The sequence below is a fragment of the Lissotriton vulgaris genome, chromosome 5 (assembly GCF_964263255.1).
Source record: "Lissotriton vulgaris chromosome 5, aLisVul1.2, whole genome shotgun sequence".
Classification (NCBI taxonomy): Eukaryota; Metazoa; Chordata; class Amphibia; order Caudata; family Salamandridae; genus Lissotriton; species Lissotriton vulgaris.
In genome coordinates, this window is record NC_141693.1 from 710,981,566 (window position 1) to 711,002,055 (window position 20,490).

Here is a 20,490-nt window from a genome sequence, read left to right on the forward strand (position 1 = left end):
ATTTAAAGTGTAACATAATGACAATGCAGATGTAGTGAGCAAGGCGGGGCAAGCCGCCGAAACGCGTCTATGCAGCAAATGAGCCATTAAAAATCGTTTGGATTTTGATTCACGGAGTCAGCGCCTTATTTTGATGGAAAGTTTGGTTTGGTGTCGATAATAAGGGTTTACTGTCCTGGAAACCCTACGCTGACCCTCCTCGTTCTGGTGCGCTGTGATTACAAGGACAAGCAAGCGGTAAATCTTTTTGGAGGAAAGAAACACAGCGCCCCCCGGAATCGTAACTAACGGAGGACCCGAGTAACCTGTGAAACCAGCACGAGACTGACTGCCTGAGGGTTTACGATCGCTGGAGAGTAATCGGAGACTGTCAGGTAAGACGGCGTGTGCTGGAATTAACAGTGAGCGGGCTGGTTAACCTGATTCATGGGAGAGAGAGCCCGACTGTGACAAGCGTATCACACGGGCAGTGAATCTGTACAAATAATTGTTAATTAATCAAGGCTCCCAAATGGCTGCAGAATGGGAGAGGGAAAGAGAAGAGGCAGCACTGAACGTGTTCACAGACACGGACACGGGCAAAGGCGGTGGGAATAAAACAACAGCCCAACCACAACCACAAACAACTGAGAAGGATGAAACCAAAAAATTATTGACAGAGCTAGAAAAGCTCCGGAAGAAAGAGGTGGCCAAATGGTGGGAAGTGAAATCGCTCACCAGATACCTTGATGTGGGAAGAGTACCCAGGGGACTGAGAATTTTAGTAGCCCCGACGTACGAAGACCCCGACCCCCAAATGCTCCAGATGTGGGCGGATAACAGTGCACAATCTTCCACCAATATGCTGAAAATATTGGTGAAATTCGCGGCGAGTGATAGAGCCAAAATGATAACGCGAATTGAGGAAATAATGAAAAAACTGGACGAAAAAGAAAATAAGGATGAAATCGCTAGTACTTTGAAAGAAATACAAACCAGGATCACAAAACATGAAAGTGACATTAAAGAAAGAAAGGCGATAAAATTCCAGAGAGATAGAAATGATTACATGAATGGAAGAATATACACGTTTGCCAGGAAGTATGATCAAATAAGAAATCAAATGCCCAAACCAGCGTCAAGCAACCAGGGGGCCGGAGTTGAACAGAGCGAAAATGAACAGAGCTCGGAGTACGAGACAGACGCTGAAAGCAATCACAGCGCAAGCAACATTGGTCCCCCTCCCACACCAGCAGAAGAACTAGCTTTTTTACGGATGCAACGCCTCAGAACACTAAGACCACGACTACAATCGAGACAGGAAGACGCAGGTGGCCAAACAAATCGGAAGAAACAACAACAAAAAGCAGGCGGAGAAAAAACAGACGCTGGGGACAAACAAACAGGAAAGCAAACAAAGCAACCATACAGACGCAACCGACGACGATAATGGCAGGAGACAACACTGTAATCAACCTAACAAACCTAGAACTCTCACAACAAGAACTGGACATTTTATCTTTGGGCCTATCGTACTGCAGTAACACGAACTTTGATTATGCCCAAACCCGAATAGACTTGTTCATGTATGTTAGAAAGTTAAAACTTCAGAAATACTTCTATCAAAGTCAACAAACTAGGGATGTTCCAGACCGGGAACAACAAGAACACGTCCTGAGTGTAGCGAATATGGAAGCATTGCAAGATATGATAGATCTGGAACAAAATAACGACACTGTTTTAATCAGCCCCAGTGGAGCAGCGGCAAACTCAGAAATAGACATCTGTCAAAGAATCAAAACTGGTTTCAAACCTAAATCAGTATTCATGCCGATAATGCCAAAAGATGGACTAGACATGTTTTCAGAATGTGTGATCAAGGAATTGAAGGAATTATCCATAAAAAGCACAAGAGAGGGCGTGGCAGACAGCAACGACCAAATGAGAAAATACAACAACTTGATGACAAAAATTAAAGCAAGATCGGACATAGTGGTGAGATGGTCGGACAAGGGAGGCAACATAGTCCTGTGGCCGTTGGAAATGTATAATCAGGAAGCACTCTCTCAACTTCAAGACCGTGAATGCTATACTAGAATAAGTCCGACACACATCATAGGATTACAAGAGAAATATCACAACGAACTATATAGGTGGAAAGGCATGGGTTTGTTAAGCAAACAGGAGTTTGAGTACCTGAAGAACGACTACCCAATAACTCCTCAATTATACCTAATCCCCAAAATCCATAAAAACAGCAGTGCACCACCAGGCAGACCCATTATATCTGCAATAGGGAGCCTATTTGAAAAGACAAGTATTTTCATAGACCATTTCCTACAACCGGAGGTGAGGGCTTTACCTGCCTATTTGAAAGACTCAGGTGATTTCCTAGCTAAAATCTATGATGTGGAATGGAAAGATAACTACTTATTCATGACCCTAGACGTACAATCTTTGTACACTAGCATTCGACACAAAGACGGACTCAATGCCCTGAAACATTTCCTCGGAAAAAGACCAATAAACCTTTTTGAACATACCCGCATGATCCTTGAAATGACTGAATGGTGTTTGACCAACAACACCTTCATATTTGACAAACTTCATTACAAACAAATGCAGGGTTCGGCCATGGGTACTTGCTTCTCCCCCAGCTATGCGAATCTGCATATGGGCTGGTGGGAGGAGAAAGTCTTGCAAGTCACTCACGCAGAAACTATAACCAACAACATTGTAATGTACAAACGTTTTATCGATGACATTTTTATTCTGTGGCAGGGCAGTCCTGAAAGTGCCGAAAAATTCGCCAAGGAATTGAATGAAAATGCATTGAACTTGAAATTCACATGTAATATTAATTGTGATACTATACAATTCCTTGATGTTGAGTTGTTTGTGATGAATAATGGTATACAGACACGCACATTTAGGAAACTAACAGCAGGAAACACAATCTTACACGCGCAAAGTTTTCACCCGACACCTCTGAAACAGTCTATCCCATATGCTGAATGCCTTAGGATGACTAGAAATTGTAGCACACAAGAAGAACTGTCTAAAGCCAAAAAGAACCTTTTCCATAGGTTAAAAAACAGGGGATATACGGAGAATACCTGTAGGGGGGCAGAGGCCAAGTGTGAAAACAAAACCAGACAGGAACTCATTTTCCCTCCCAAAGACAAGAATAGTCCTGTAATAAATGAACAACAGCCACCAAGGCTAATAACAGGATACAACAGGTATCACGCAAATCTCCGCAAAATTCTCAGGAGACATTGGCCACTAGTACACAACGATCCTACCATTGGCCAGTTGGTGGGTAAAAGTCCCCTGGTAACCTATAGAAAAGCTAAATCCATGCGCAGTGAACTGGTATGCAATGCCCCAGCAATCATAAAACAGAAAAATTGGTTACAGAACCAAAAAGGCTTCAAAAAATGCAGTAAATGCAAAGCCTGCAACCACGGGATAAATACCACTACAGTCAGTATACCATTCAGACACAAACCATACACCATAAGAGCACAACACTCGTGCAAAACCGAATTTGCGGTGTATGTGCTGACATGTGTCTGTGGCAAGAGATATGTAGGTTCCACCATCCACCCAGCACATGTCAGAATTTTGCAGCACTTGAGGGCAATAGTGAACAAAGACCCTACTTACCCGGTAGCAAGGCACATCAACCAGCTACATGAAGGTAATGCCCAGAATCTCACTTACTATGTCATTGATAGTGTACCTAAAAATGCGAGAGGAGGCAACCGTATTCTAGCCCTACGCCGACTGGAGTCCAGATATATAATCCTTCTGAACTCCAAAATCCCGTTCGGATTGAACGCGGATGAAGCCCTGAACGTACACTTATGAATCAGTATGTACTCTTCCCATCCCTCGAAACCCATTCTTTAACATCTGCTGTTCTACTACTACTTAGAACTGTTTTTAAACCACAAGCACAGCAACAAAGTCACCTTCCACGTAACTAATCACAAGTAGCCCTAGTTATCACCTTTAATTTGTGAACCTTTTATTACCCCACTAATCACACTAAAACAAGTCACAAGCCATTACTCCACTTGGAGAAGAGAGAAAGCCAACTTGTTAAGTACTGCATTAATGAGCTGCGCCAGCATGTATATGTTCAACATGAATAACATATAGCACTTGACTTAGCTGACGCTATAGTTGGGAAATGAATATTTGTAATTGACAGAGTAATTACTGCTGTACATATATATCATCAAACGTATAATACCTTAAGTATGGCACATGCACTAGGGAGCAGCATAACCTACCTGGGTCTGTACTCCTCATATTGGTCCTACAAGCATGTCCATCCACGGGTGGTCACGGAGGGATAATTCCAGCATCACCATCACTAATCGCTAGCGCAACCATCAGTTACCACTAAAACTAATGGCAAACTTATGGCAGACAGTGCACGTGTGCATAAGACTTGTAATAAGTGTGGACGCACGTTTATTTAATTTACTTTATTTCATTTATTTATTTTATGAAATGTAATTTAAAGTGTTCTCAAATTCATGAATTATACAAGTGTGAAGTTAACACATGTAACAATGAATATAAGGGACCTTTTAGTAATGTGGTTCAATTGAGCGTTACCAAGTTGCATAAACATAGGTGAAAGACTGACATGATGTTTCACATGCAAGTCATGAAACTTTTCTATGTCCTCACATGAGGGTTAAACATGTAACCATACCAACCCTGGGCCAATGAAAACGTGTAACACATCAAACGCCTCAGCAACCATGTAACATTCATGTATATTTAAAGTGTAACATAATGACAATGCAGATGTAGTGAGCAAGGCGGGGCAAGCCGCCGAAACGCGTCTATGCAGCAAATGAGCCATTAAAAATCGTTTGGATTTTGATTCACGGAGTCAGCGCCTTATTTTGATGGAAAGTTTGGTTTGGTGTCGATATATATATATATACATATACATGACTGCCACACACTCTAGGTCCTCGAGTGAAAAAGTAGACGGCACTCCAAGTCTGTGTTTCACCAAGAAAGATTTATTGATAGACCCCCTGCCCCCTCGAAAGACGCGTTTCACCGTTTAGGCTTCGTCAGTGTCAACCATAATTGCATGCAATACACCATTATATCCCCACCCCTCCTTGTACATAGAGAGAGGACTAAAGCTCGCCACGATCTTCTTGGCGGCCATCTTGTAATGTGCAATATTTCACTTCATGTATACACATTAAAAACATTCCATACGCCGGGGAAATTGTGACAATAAAGTGCTCGTGCAGTTTTAAGAAAAACAACAAGGTTTATACACAACATTGTCTCCATTACATTGCATTTTAGTGCCAAAGTGCAAAGGATCTTCTATTGATGTACTTGTATTCTTAGGTATTACATTCCCCACTGCACTTGTACATGCACTATTTTATTTGGCCCTGTATGGGCTTAATCGACTGTTGTTAATTCCCTTGTTCTGTTGTTTCGCCCTGTATGGGCCTATAATACAGTTCAAAAATCATTTATCCCAGACAATTGATTGGGGGAGAGAGAAAGGTGGATATAAAAGAGGAGTAAGATGGTATAAACTCAACTCGAACTTCCCAACTGGTTATCCCCCTAGTATGCCTGGCTGGGTAGGAAGTTTCTGATTGAAGATCTGCAGTTACATTTCGTAGTACCAACTTATAGAGTGGACCTGATCACTCCAAATGGACTTAAAGTTCCTCATCGTTGTTCAATCCTCTGGGCTGCATGCTTTGGAGGTCAATTATGTACCTGGATTCTAATTCCCTTAACGATCTTATCCTATCTCCACCTCGGTCTTTTTTACCCAGTTGATCAATTAGGTAAAAGGACAATAGATCCCTATTGCTTTTGTGGTGGGTCTCGAAGTGGCGTGCCACCGGGTAGTTCTTATCTTTGTTTGTGATGGCACGCATGTGCTCAAAGATACGTTTTTTGGCCAGGTTAATTGTACTTCTGATGTATCTTTTGGAGCACAGGCATTCCAGGCAGTAAATTCCAACTTCCAAATTGCAATTCAGGAATTTTGTAATCTCTCTCATGGGTCGTGGGTCATTTGGTCTTCCCTCATATTTGGTCCGCTTTTTGCTGTACTTGCATGCTTTGCATTGTATGCACGGAAATAAACCATTTATGGATTTAGATTTTAATGTTCTGGGGATTCCTCAAAGTGGCTACTGGTCAGATGATCGCTAAGAGACTGGCAACGCCTATAGGTTATAGACGGTTTCGACTGTAGTATGTTTTTCATAGTTGTATCCGTCTCTAGGATGTGCCAGTTCTTATTGAATATCTGCACCAACTCACTAGATCTCATGTTAAAGCTGGTAATCATCCTCGCTACACCCTCTGGCTCAGCCTCCCCTACTTTCATCTTAATGAGGTCTTTTCTGTCTACCAGCTCCGCCTTACTCACTGCACTTGTTAATAGTGATCTGGAATATCCTCTATCTCTAAACCTTGACAATGCCTCATCCCGTGCCTGTGAGAAATCTTTAGGATCAGAACAGTTTCTCTTCAGGCGTAATAATTCCCCAAATGGGATGTTTTTAATCATACTCTTGGGATGATGGCTTGCCGCATGTAATACGGTATTACCCGCCGTGGGCTTTCGGTAGAGTCTGGTTGTAAGGAGCTTACTGTCACAAAGACCTCTAACTGGAGGTAGTATACCGATGTCTCGCTTATACTACTGGTGAATCTCAAATTGAGATCGTTGTCATTTAGAGTCGCGACATACTCCTCAGCCAAGGATCTATCGCCCCGACAAATGACAAACAGATCATCGATCTATCTCGCCCAGATCATAATATGACCTAGCCACTTCTTGTTGGTCCCCCCCAGGCCACGTGCTTCTCCCACCAGCCTACAAAACAAATTCGCGTAGCTGGGGGCGAAGCACGTGCCCATGGCGGCCCCTCTCATCTGGCGATACATACTGCCTGCAAAAAGAAAAATATTATTGTGGAGGCAGAACTCTGTCATATTCAATAGCATACTGTTATGTTGATGATATTTCAAGTTTTTCTTCCCCAAAAACCATTTTATAGCAGAGATACCGTCTTGATGTTCTATACAGGTATATAGACTGGTGGCATCAAGGGTAATGAGAAGCATGTCCTTTTCCCACTTGATGCCATCAATTTGTCTTATAAAGTCTTGGGTATCCCTAACATAGGAGGGCAAGTCTCTAACAAAGGGGGCCAGATAGCTGTCAATGAACCTTGATGTGTTCTCCAGTAAGCTTCCTATGGAGGAAACTATGGGCCTCCCCGGGGGGTTTCTGATATGCTTATGCACCTTGGGGAGGTGGTAGAATGTGGGAATAATCGGATGTTCACAAAGCAGATAATCGTACTAATTTTTATTGAGCATTCCTTCAACCCTCGACCCCTCCAATAGTGCATGATAATCAGTTATGAATTTTGCAAAACCACTTCTGTCTATGATTTTATAGCAACTACTGTCCTGTAGTTGTCTCAAGGCCTCCTTCTTGTATTTGTTTTTACTGAAGATTACAATATTTCCCCCCTTGTCTGATGGTTTAATCTCAATCGTAGCATCGATCTTCAGAGACTTAATCGCCTCCCATTCAAACCGTGAGATGTTAGAGTTCTTTTTGGTCAGTTCCATATTTTTTATGTCATTTTTTCCAGGTCTTGGAGGATAGCGTCATTAAAGAAGTCTATTGCATCATGTGTACCATGAGGTAAAAATCTTGATTTGCGTTTTAGATTGCTTGGTTCCCTCGTTTGTACAATCTCCTCCCTCCTTAGTATCTCCATGGAGCTAGGCATATCATCCAGATCCGCAAGTCCATGCGCAGCTGTGAGGAGTGTTAGATCACTGTCCATGAGAGCAAGTCCGGTTTCTGCTGTTTCTACCGGAACAGTTTGAGTTTCAGAATGCTTTTTCAAGGCAAATATTTTTGGGAGTTTGAGCTTCCGGACAAACTTGAAGATATCTATTCTGGTTTGCACCGGGTCAAATTTTGCTGTTGGGCAGAACGTCATTCCTTTTTTCAGAATCGTTTCTTCATATGTTGTGAGTTTTCTTTCAGAAAGATTCACAATGGTACGTTCTTCCTCTACCACCTCCCCCTCCTGCCTTTGCTGCGAGTTACCATTGGTGACGCCACCTGTGCGCCCCCTCCTGCCCCGCCTTGTTTTCCTCCTCTTTTTGGGGGTGGTTTTTGTGGCATCTGTGGTTGAGCTCGATGTCTGGTTTCCTTCATCACCTGGTACTCGTCTAAAAAAGGGGGAGGGACTGCAGTTCCGCTATCATTAGCCTTCTTCTTGCCTTTACTGCTCCTGGCAGATTCATCCTCTGAGATGGACGCATCCGATTCTGATGTAACCTTCCCTGAGGGGATTTGAACTACTTGAGCAAGTCTCTTTCTTGTTGCATCAAACTTTTTTGCAAAAGTGAGTATTCTGCCAGTTAGATAGTCATGTTCGTCCCTCTGAAACTTAGTCTATTTTCTTTTTTTTTATTCCATTCTCATAGTCCTTCAATCTTTTTTGCATTTGATTCCGCAAATCCTCAGCAGATTTAATATCTTTGTCCTTGCTGATAAAGTCCTCCACTCTTTGGATTTCAGAGAGGGCTTTATCCCTATCGCTCCAGGCATATTTAATTAATATTAGCAACATTCCTTTGCTCGAGTCGGCAGTATATATTGCCCAGTCTTTTAGTAGTTGCGAGTCCGGGTTCTCATAAGAGGGTATTGTGAAAATCCGTAATCCTCTTGGGACTCTATTACAGTCAACATAGCGCTGTAGCAATGTGGCCTCCCACCATTTGCGAACTGCTCAGTCTTGTATCCCCTCCAGTTGTTGAAAAAGGGTTTGCAGGTTACTTGCTGATGCTTGTGAAGTTGTGGCACCCTCTGTTGTGCTCGTAATAGTATTTATGCTTTTGAAGATGTCATCAGCCTCCCGTTCTCTCTCCGCTGTCATAGACATGTTTACAAAATCCGGGAAAGCACACTCACTTATACGCTGTTGTTTAGAGTCTAGTGGGGCACAACTACAGTTTGCAGGGGGTCCGCTAAAGGTGACTTGAGATACGGGACAGAGGTACAAAAATTAAATGTTAAATACTGTGGGTACTCGTGCATGCATCGCTTACCCTATGCCGGAGTTTAACAGTGGCCAGCCGGCTTTACGCGTCCTCCCAGCTCCGGTGTAGCGCGAGCAGGTTTCCTCTGTTTACTTTTGTTCAGCACTTCCGCAATTTTGGATGCCAATGTTAATCCTTCGTACCTCGGGTCGACGGCCAAATTAACTTTTCGAGCAGCTCCGTCCCCGCCGTCGCTCCTCCTTCCTCCCGGGTGCTCTGTCTCACGGTGGTGAGCCGCGTTCAATGACTGCCCCACACTCTAGGTCCTCGAGTGAAAAAGTAGACGGCACTCCAAGTCTGTGTTTCACCAAGAAATATTTATTGGCAGACCCCCCAGCCCCCTCGAAAGACGCGTTTCACCGGTTAGGCTTCGTCAGTGTCAACCATAATTGCATGCAATACACCATTATATCCCCACCCCTCCTTGAACATAGAGAGAGGACTAAAGCTCGCCACGATCTTCTTGGTGGCCATCTTGTAATGTGCAATATTTCACTTCATGTATACACATTAAAAACATTCCATACGCCGGGGAAATGGTGACAATAAAGTGCTCGTGCAGTTTTAAGAAAAACAACAAGGTTTATACCCAGCATTGTCTCTATTACATTTCATTTTAGTGCCAAAGTGCAAAGCATCTTCTATTGATGTACTTGTATTCTTAGGTATTACATTCCCCACTGCACTTGTACATGCACTATTTTATTTAGCCCTGTATGGGCTTAATCGACTGTTGTAAAAAAAAAAAAAATTATATACACACACATATATATATATATATATATATATATATACATACACTGTAATTAAACTTAAATCCATACACAAGTAACAATTAACAAAATAAGTATCTGACTTTAATGTGAAACAAATATTAAAAACAGATATCAACTATAGACCATGGCAGTAGATTTTACCTTTTTTTTATTTTTAATGTTGCACAGTTCCTGGGTGGTTGGTAAAACGCCTGAGAAACGAAGTGGTGTTTTTGGCATACTCTCCTCAGCTATGAATTAAGAAATAAGGACAAATAAATGTTAAACATTGACTGTATGTATTTAATACTTGGCAACAGACCACAAAACAGAAAGGCAATATGTTACTTAATCTGTAAGCATCTGTTTGTGGCACGTGGTGCTGTAGATTCACATGCTCTGCATGCTCCTGTCATCTAGTATTAGGTCCGGAGTTGTTCAAGTTGCTTTTTTTCGGAAAAAGTCTTTAGAGTGACTCCTCCTTTTGGTGGTATTGCGCATGGACATTGACTCCATTATTAGGTTGTTTTCCTGCAAGCGGGTGAGAAAGGAGTTTAAAGTACGTGTAAGAAATGCTATGAAAAGGTCAAAAAGGGGATTATGTTCCTGAGGAACGGTAGGCAGGTCTCTTAAGTGGTGAAGAGTGCCTGGACCAGAGCTGTGGATGGGGACAGTCAGCTGGACTGTTTATGTTGCTCTCACAAATCCCCTAGAGGATGTCATGCTTCATCATAGGGCAGTGCTCCGCGCCAGGCCGGCGCTGCAATGCCCCACAGGTCATCCAAAGGGTCACTTTGCAGAGATTGTTTTAGAGGCTGCCGAATGATGAGTGTGGGTATTGTGATTTGTGACGCAAAGTGGTGGGGTGTGAATAAAGGTTAAAACTGGTAAGGTAGATCCTGCACTATACTTTAACGAGGGGATTGCCTTTCCAGGGATAAATACCTATAGTAGGTGAGTGCTACCTCAGGGTTCGAAAGGAACCCTGGTAGTCTGAGTGTTGAGGCAGAGTAGAGAAAGTCTCCTATCGTCTGAAAGGAGGGACCTGACTTCGGTCACCTCTTCACAAGTGTGTCAACATGTTTTGTGCCAGTTCTGGTCATAGGGATCAATGGCGCTTCATCAGGACAAAAAAACAGATAGTGGACAAACAACCCCACACTGAGTTGGTGCTGCCTACTGTGTGTGTGTGTGTGTTGTTCCAGGTTCGACCTGTAGGGAGGTAAGAACAAATGGAAACAAAAAGGGTTCAAAACCATGATAAAGCAGACAGTGATCCACCAACAGTGTCCTCAAGTCATGGACCCATAGATTGGGGCCCACCCATACCAAATAATGACAAGCATTTGCAATGCAATAGGTCTTGCATTTTTTATGTTATAACTATTGGAGTGAAGAGGATGTATGTGATGGCAATTGTGTTTTACAATGCATCTAAAAGGAAGCACATTTAAACTGTACATGTTTATTTGAAGAAAAAGAAACATGTTCACCCAAATAGAGCCTCTTGGCACAATATAACGGCTGTTTGTTGTTATTCAATTCAATGGTACCCATTTTACCGAAAGGTGAGAGGACACACCATGATTCAAACCTGTGTCCTCTGGGTATAACACTGATGATGGATGTGGGTGCATTCAGTCCATATAGCGGGCAGGCCCAGCAAAAGTGCAATCCCATGAAGAAAAAAAAGGAACATGGTTGAAGAAACTCCGTTGGACTTGGCCCTTCTGGCAGGTTCACCCCTAAACTTTTTGCTTTGTGTGGTGACCCAGTGCTAGTGATTTTTGGCTTCTGCGCACTTTCACTGTGTCACAGTGGAAAGTGCGTGCGCACTCTGAGTGCGTGTAGTGAGGTTGGCCTGCCCTACCATGGGAATGCATGGGGAATGTATGTTTCCATGTTAGTTCCTGATGCGTGGGGAGTGCAGGTGCGAGTTTGGTATGTGCGGACTCGTGTGATTAAATGCTGCGCAATGATGTATGTGACATGATTGTATCTAGTGTGAAAGTGCCACTTCTAGAAGTTGGCATGTTTGTGTAATTTGTGTCTGGCGTGGATTGGCTGGAGCTGGCTGGTGGAGCCTGTTTCCAGGAGTCAGGATGGGTCTGCCCCGGTGGTGAGTGTTGAGATTAGCATGCTGATGGCTGGGGAGATAGTGCATGAGATTGTCCCCGCCGCCCGGCGCACGAACCTGAAGTCAGGCAGGCCGGGGGCGGGACTGCAGGCCAGCAGGAAGAGGCAGGGAGCCCACCCCGCCTCATTTGGAAGCTATCGAGAGGCCGCCCAAGCACCAGGAGCCCCAAGGACCGGGAGCTCCCGTACAGCGACCCACCGGTGAGAGGGAGCACGGGAGCCTACCCCGCCTCCCAGGACGTCCTGACAAGTGCCGCCGCCAGGAGGAGCAGGCGGGGCTTCGATGTCCCCAGAAGAGAGCCCCGCAGCAACAGCAGCCGCCGGAGACAGGAGCCCGGTAAGGTGGGGGCTCGAGGTTGTTTCATAGAGTTCCCCCCAGGCGGCCCCACGTTGCAGCGGGCCGCCCCTGCATTCCGGGGCACACTGTTGGCGAGAGCCCACGAGAGGCTCCAACAAAGGGGGCATTCTTGATTGAGCGCACGAGGCTCAGAGGGGGCAGTTGTTTCTCTCGAGTCCCCAGAGGGGGGACACCACCGAAGGCACCAGCATTACTTAAGAGCCAACGAGAGGCTCAGGGCATATTAGTTGACGAGCCCTGAGAGGCTCTTGGTACCATAATTACATTTTGAATCCCCCGAGAGGGACTCCGTCGATTTGGGGCATTTTGGGTGGTAGGGCAGCCCCGGCTGGCAGCGGGCCGCTCCCCCCACAATGGGCATTCTTTCTTCGGAGCCCCGAGGCTCCCAGCCCGCAGTGTTGTTTCTTGAACCCATGGGGCTCCTACGTGTTGGCCCCATTGTTTCCACTGCTGCCCAGCACTTAGTGGGCAGCTGCTCCGTTTAGGCCCCCCTGCAATTGGGACACAGGGCGTCCTAGCCCCAGAGAGGCCAGTTGGACTGGGGACAGTCACAGGTCGTGGCCTATGTGATTCTGCGCAATTGTTCTTTGCTGCACCTCTGAACGTGTTGTTTATGCGTCATGTGCTTTTCCCTACACCGCTGAATGTATGTTTATGTAACGACCTGGCATTCCCAGGATCGGGGACAGACACCCACAGAACACAAAACCACTTCTTGTGAGGTTAAGGATTTATTGTGTAAGGTAAAGTAACTGGTAGAATACAAACAGAAATGATAAGTAGAATGTACCAGTTCTGTATACGTTACCCCAATCACAGCGCTGGTGTTATGTACCGTCCTCCGCAAGTACAACGGTCCCGTTGTACGCCAACGGAGGGCACTGTGCTAAAAGCGGCCCACAATGCCGTTCGGTAGCTGTGAGGGGTTATTATCTCTTCCGTTGGGTTAGCAGACGTGGGGAAGGTGGGAGTCGCCCAGCCGGGTTCTCTACCACTCCTTAGGGGATACGGGGAGCAGCCGCTCTACCCGTATCTCGATCAGGCGTTTCTCGCTGCTATCACCCAAGAACCAAAAGCAAAAAGGTGGTCGAGAGCAGCCGCTCGATCAGACCTACCTCTGGATGCTAGGGCCATGGAGACCCGGCAAACTCCTCCTGGAGTGCGTCTCAACACTAATCCCTGACTAGTACGGGGACGAGGGCTGGGAGCCACGGCTCACACCAACCTCCGTTACTTGGTCTTCGATAAGACCCTTGGACCGAGCTGGGAGCAGCCGCTCCAACCAGCCGCGACTCGGGATCCTGAGCGAGCCTCGCTGACCCGTCTGAGTCAGAGGACGCTTGCGCGCTACAGACCACTGTTCCGTTAGTAACTGAGACACGGGGCGTTCCCACCTCCGTTCTCCCAAAGATCAATGGTTGGTACAATGGTCTCTGCTCACGGAGCGCTCGGCTTCAGGATGCGTCGGCTTAGGAGTCTGAATATCGACACAGCGTCCATTCCACTCCCGCTTTATATAGGCAGACCTTCGTGTATGCAACACGTGCTATGGTTGTTGCGTAATCTCGCCGCGCTAGGCTTCCTGGGATTCGTAGTCCGCTCTGCCAGCGGTGCTCGACAACGACGAAGGCAGGACGAGGGGAGGAAATCATGACAGTACATCCCCCTTCCATCTCACCGCCCATCAGGGCCAGCACAAGAAGGAAATTTGCGATGGAAAGCCGACACCAAGCGGGCGCGTGAACCCCCGCAGCCGGCTCCCAAGACTGCTCTTCCGGGCCGTACCCTTTCCAATCCACTAGGTACCACAATTTGCCCCGTCGCCATTCGGAGTCCAGGATGCCAGCCACCTCGTACTCAACCTCCGAATCCACCAACACAGGCACCGGCGTTACCCGCTTGGGCGAGGATGAGGGCTTCAATAAAAAAACGTGGAACACCGGATGGATCCGCAAGGACTGGGGCAAACACACCCTCACATTCACCGGGCTGAGGCATTTGGTAATTCGGTAGGGGCCCATGAATTTGGGGTGGAACATGCTACTTTTCCGAAACCTGATGTTCCGTGTAGAGATCCAGACGTAGTCACCCACTCTGTATACCGGCCCAGGTCGTCTCCTTCGATGCGCCGAAGTCTTGTATCTCATCTTCGCATCCTCAAGAAACGCATGAGATTTTACCAACGTGTTCTTGATGCGAGCCACCCTTTCGGCCGTTGCTGGTGGATTACTCTCCCTGATCGGATGGACAAAGGGCAAAAACCGTGGGTGATGCCCGTAGTTGCCGTAGAAGAGAGAGGTCTTGGTGGAACAATGCGTGGCGTTATTGTAGGCGATCTCCACAATCCATAGCAAGTCCACCCATTCCTCTTTCCCCTGATCGACAAAACAGCGCAGGTATTGCTTGAGGGACTGGTTCAGACGTTCCGTTTGCCCGTCCGTCTGGGGGTGATAGCTCGTAGATAGGGCCGATCTGACGTGCAACGCCGAACACCAGGTTTTCCAGAACTGGGCGGTGAACTGTGAACCCCTGTCGGATACGATCACCTTGGGCAGGCCATGTAGCCTCACTATGTTCAGTAGTAGCAACGACGCCAACTCGCCCGCCGATGGGACTTGGTGGCAAGCAATGAAGTGTCCCATCTTGGTGAGGTAGTCCACCACCACCAATATCGGCGTTTTCCCTTGATCCATTGGTAGACCCACTATGAAGTCGAGAGATATGTTCTCCCACGGCCTGGTGGGCGTGGGTAGGGGTTGGAGAAGCCCTTGTGTTCGGCTGTGGTCAGCTTTCATGGTAGCACATACGGAACATGCCGCACCCCACCTTCGTACATCCGCTCTCATGGCCGGCCACCAAAAGTGACGACCCACATATGACACTGTTTTCTCAAATCCCAGATGACCCGCACACGGGGATACATGACACATCTCATAGGCCTGTCTCTGGAGCCAAGGCGTGGGTAACAGCAGGCAGCGGCCCCTTACGGGTATGCCATCAGACACCCTCCACTCTCCGTGACTACGGAGCCACCTCTGCCACGCGAAGGTGCGAATCCCCCTCTGGATGTCTCTGAGGAACGAATCGGGCTGAATCACCCCCACTACCACATGTGGTGAAATGATAGAATGTTCTGTGATGGGTGCGGTCTCCCTGGTGTCCGATTGTCGTGACAATGCGTCCGCTTTTCTGTTCTCGGTTCCAGGCCTGTAGGTGATGTGAAAGTGGAATCCAGAGAAAAAGATCATCCACCGCAGCTGCCTAGGAGAAAGGTGTTGAGTGGCGGTCATGAACTGCAGGTTCCGGTGGTCTGTATATACAGTGGCGGCGTGTCTAGCCCCCATCAACAGATGTCTCCACTCTGTGAACGCATCCTTGATCGCCAGGAGTTCTTTCTCCGCAATATGATAGTTGCGTTCCGCGTCATTGAGTTTCCGTGACATGTATGCCACTGGGTGGAGAACGCCTGTCCCGGAGTTTCTTTGTGACAGTATGGCACCCAGAGCCACGTCAGAGGCGTCAGCCTCCACCACATAGAGAAGTTCCGGATCGGGGTGAGCCAACACTGGGGCAGTTCCGAAGGCTTTCTTCAGTGCCTCAAAGGCGTTCTGCGCATCCCCGTTCCACTCGAACTTCTGTGATTTCCGTAGGAGCTGAGTGATTGGGGCGACCAATCCGGAAAACCCCTCGATGAACCGCCTATAGAAATTGGCGAAGCCTATGAAACTCTGGACATCCTTCACGTTCCGTGGTACCGGCCATTCTTCCACAGCTCTGATCTTTCGCTCCGCCATTTCCTGTCCTCCTGGGCTCAGCATCACCCCAAGGAATTCCACGGATGAAACGTGGAAGTCGCATTTACTGAGTTTACAGTACAGCATGTTCTCTCTTAGTTTCTGCAGAACTGCTGAGACGTGACGCACGTGATCCTCTTCCGTGTCGGAGTATATGAGGATATCATCGATGTATACAACGACGTATACATCCAACACATCCCGGAACACTTCATTCAAGAAGAACTGGAAGGCAGCGGGGGCGTTGCATAGCCCGAACGGCATGACGAGGTACTCAAAAAGGCCGAACCGGGTCTTGAAGGCCGTTTTCCACTCGTCGCTGTCCCTCATGCGCACAAGGTGGTAAGCCCCCTTCAGATCCAGCTTAGTGTACACCTTAGCTTTCTGTACCTGTTCCAGGAGAAGGGGATATCGGTTCTTAACGGTAATAGCATTCAAGGCCCTGAAGTCCACGCACGCCCTCAATTCGCCGTTGGTCTTTGGAATGAAAAAGAGGGGCGATGCTGCCGGTGACTTGGATGGCCTGATGAACCCTAACTCCAGGAGTTTGTCCAGATACGAACGCAGATGCAGGTTTTCGGGCTCTGTGAGGGCATACAGCCTGCCGCTGGGGACGCTTGCTCCTGGTACCAGGTCGATCTGGCAATCATAAATCCTATGGGGCGGGAGCACCTCCGCTTTTACTTCATCAAAAACGTCTTCGTATCCTCGATATACACTAGGAAGCGTCACCACTTTCTCGGCTGCAGTGGCCACTGTATGACTTTCGGTCCATGGGGTGTCATGCATTGCTTGTCACACACCCCATCGTTGTATGCAATACGGTGAAGACATTTCGATTTGATGCGTTGTCCAATCCACCGACGGGTTGTGTTTTTGGAACCATGGCAGTCCCAATATGACTCCATACTGCGGTGCTCTGATAATGCTAAAATCGATGGTTTCAGCATGCCATCTGCCGAACCTTACCGGCATTTCACCCGTATGATGTCCGATGGGTCCGGTCACCAGACGTCTTCCGTCCACTGCATAGACGTCTTCCGGCTTTCCTTTGGGAATGAGAGTGATCCCCACTCTCTGTGCCTCATTGTATTCCATGGAGAGGCCTGTGACCCCCGAATCCACCATGGCCACCACTGGGAGCCATTGATCCTGAACCCCGATGTGTACCGTGATGAATAAATGTTGTTTTCCTCTTTGGTCGGAACTAGACATGGAAGGAATGTACTTGTGACTCCAAGAGGCCCCTTCCGTGTTCCTGGAGTCCATCAGTTTTCCGACGGTACGTCTACCACAGCCGTCACAGGCCTGGTGGTCCGGTATCTACTGGTCTTAGGTTTGGCTGGACACTCACGGACGTAGTGTCCTTTCTTGCCGCAATACAGGCAAAGACCCTGTTTTCTGCATGACTCCTTCTCTGCTGTCTTAAGACTGGATCTTATGGCTCCGATATCCATGGGCTCAGACTTGGCAGCGGAGCTGGCTTCGGGGCTCCCCATGGAGAGGTAAGAAGGCAAAGCCTTGCCTTTCTTCTTATGGTCAACTTTTCTCTCGCCCAGCCGGTGGTCCAAACGCAGGACCAGACTAATGAGACCCTCACACGTCTTGGGCTGGGGATCGATTTGAGCCACCATGTCTTTGAGCTCATCGCACATTCCTTGGTGAAACAACGCTGTTTGTTTGGCAACAGGCCACTTTGTTTCAGCCACCAGCCGGCGAAAAGCATTGAGGTATTGCAACAAGTCGTTATTGCCCTGTTTCAGTTCTAGCATCTCGCGATCCGCTGTGTACGAGTCTGCCCTACGGTCGAAGACTCGAAGAAATTCCTCACGAAAGGCTCCCCAGTCACACAATATGGGTCGTCCCTGCTCACCAAGGGAACCGCCCATTGCGCCGCATCACCGGCCAAATATGACAAGAGAAAAGCCACCCTGGCTTGGCTTGTGGGAAAGGCCCTTGGTTTGCAGGATAGATGCAACGCTATCTGCGTGAGGAACACCTGTACTGTGTTGGGGTCTCCGCTGTACCTCTCCGGTGCAGCCAATGGTACTGTGACAGGCATCTCAACAACAACCGCAGGGGCAGCGGTCGTGGAGGCAGGACCAGGTGACAAAGGGTCTCTCTGCAGAGCGTCAAGTCGTGCCCTTACATCTGTAGATTCCTGCCTCGAAGCTGCTAGTTCAATCTGCATTGTAGCCAACGCTGCTAATACATTCTCCAATGTGGCCATGTCTGTCACCCGACCGGGGGATAGTTATGGGAAATAGGTCGGATATTCTGTAACGACCTGGCGTTCCCGGGATCGGGGACAGACACCCACAGAACACAAAACACTTCTTGTGAGGTTAAGGATTTATTGTGTAAAGTGAAGTAACGGGTAGAATACAAACAGAAATGATAAGTAGAATGCACCAGTTCTGTATACGTTACCCCAATCACAGCGCTGGTGTTATGTACCGTCCTCCGCAAGTACAACGGTCCCATTGTACGCCAACGGAGGGCACTGTGCTAAAAGCGGCCGACAATGCCGTTCGATAGCTGTGAGGGGTTATTATCTCTTCCATTGGGTTAGCAGACGTGGGGAAGGTGGGAGTCGCCCAGCCGGGTTCTCTACCACTCCTTCTTAGGGGATACGGGGAGCAGCCGCTCTACCCGTATCTCGATCAGGCGTTTCTCGCTGCTATCACCCAAGAACCAAAAGCAAAAAGGTGGTCGAGAGCAGCCGCTCGATCAGACCTACCTCTGGATGCTAGGGCCGTGGAGACGCGGCAAACTCCTCCTGGAGTGCGTCTCAACACTAATTCCTGACTAGTACAAGGACGATGGCTGGGAGCCACGGCTCACACCAACCTCCGTTACTTGGTCTTCGATAAGACCCTTGGACCGAGCTGGGAGCAGCCGCTCCAACCAGCCGCGACTCGGGATCCTGAGCGAGCCTCGCTGACCCGTCTGAGTCAGAGGACGCTTGCGCGCTACAGACCACTGTTCCGTTAGTAACTGAGACACGGGGCGTTCCTACCTCCATTCTCCCGAAGATCAATGGTTGGTACAATGGTCTCTGCTCACGGAGCGCTCGGCTTCAGGATGCGTCGGCTTAGGAGTCTGGATATCCAACACAGCGTCCATTCCACTTCCGGCTTATATAGGCAGACCTTCGTGTATGCAACACGTGCTATGGTTGTTGCGTAACCTCGCCGCGCTAGGCTTCCTGGGATTCGTAGTCCGCTCTGCCAGCGGTGATCGACAAAGGCAGGACGAGGGGAGGAAATCATGACAGTTTATGCATCATGTGTTTTCTTCCCTACACCTCTGAATGTTGTGATGCATCATGTGTAATGTGTTCATGCCTATACCCCTAAATGCATAGTGATACTTAGGTGGTTGTTCTTTCTAGTACAGGTGCTGCTAGTGAAATCCAGGTTCCCTGCGTAGTATTCTCCTAAGGTGGGTAGGGTTGCGTAGGTGGTACTTACCTGTTACCAGTGATTACTGGTTGTGTGCTCTATGCTCTATCTTGTGCTACAGTGATTTTATATTCTATGTTCTAAGTGTTCTAGTTCTAAAAGTGCCTATTCCTGACAGTGGTCCATGTGGCCCTGTCCTGTACATATATCCCCTGTAAATTCTGCACGTGCCTGTTGGCACATTGTAAAGTGTGTATTTTTATCTAATGTGTTTGGTACAATACAAAGCCTTATTTTATATATAACCTTGTGTGGAGTTTTCTTTGTGGTGGGCCTTCGGTGTTGTTGCTGGGTGCGCGTGCAAACGCTTAACTTACATAGCCTCCGAGTTTAGCCTTACTGCTCGTGTCACGTTACCAAGGGGGTGAGCAGGAGTTATCTTGGCGTGTAACTCCCTTGCCCTGACTTAGAGCGGTGGTCTCTGACTGACTTTGGAGCAAGCCCTACCCAGTCAGAGAACCCATTTCTAACATTGGCGGCAGCGGTGAGGATAAGGATTTGCGTTTGCGCTGTACCTCAGTGGCAACTGGCTGCACCACAAACTCTGCATTTTAGATAATCACATTTTGGAGATTGTTTTTTTTTTAAGTTCCATTATTTCTTCTCCTAAGAGTGTCATTTTCAAATAGTGTCCAGTACATTTGTTCCAAGCCCCGCTCCCAGAGTTTGGTACCTGAGTCACATGTGGTCAGGTTGAGAAATCAGGGGCGGTAGAAACTGCCATACCGGTCCGAGGAAGGGGTTGTGTGTGGATGAATGGTGTGTGGCACTAGACAAGTGAGTGTGAGTTCTCTGGGATAGGCAGCTTGCTGAATCCTTTGTGAATTTTGTACTCCTGTTTTAAGATCAGA

The 20,490-nt window shown here is 47.5% G+C and overlaps 1 protein-coding gene across 6 annotated transcripts in view; it reads right to left on the reverse strand.

Moving 5' to 3' along the window:
* GBF1 (golgi brefeldin A resistant guanine nucleotide exchange factor 1) overlaps window positions 1-20,490 on the reverse strand; it is a 2,509,897-nt gene that overhangs the window by 1,360,761 nt on the left and 1,128,646 nt on the right. For all 6 annotated transcript variants that reach the window (XM_086922141.1, XM_086922138.1, XM_086922142.1 and 3 more), the window contains exon 17: window positions 10,050-10,138. In XM_086922141.1, the coding sequence (XP_086778267.1) occupies window positions 10,050-10,138 (89 nt within the window). The remainder of the gene's footprint in view (window positions 1-10,049; window positions 10,139-20,490) is intronic.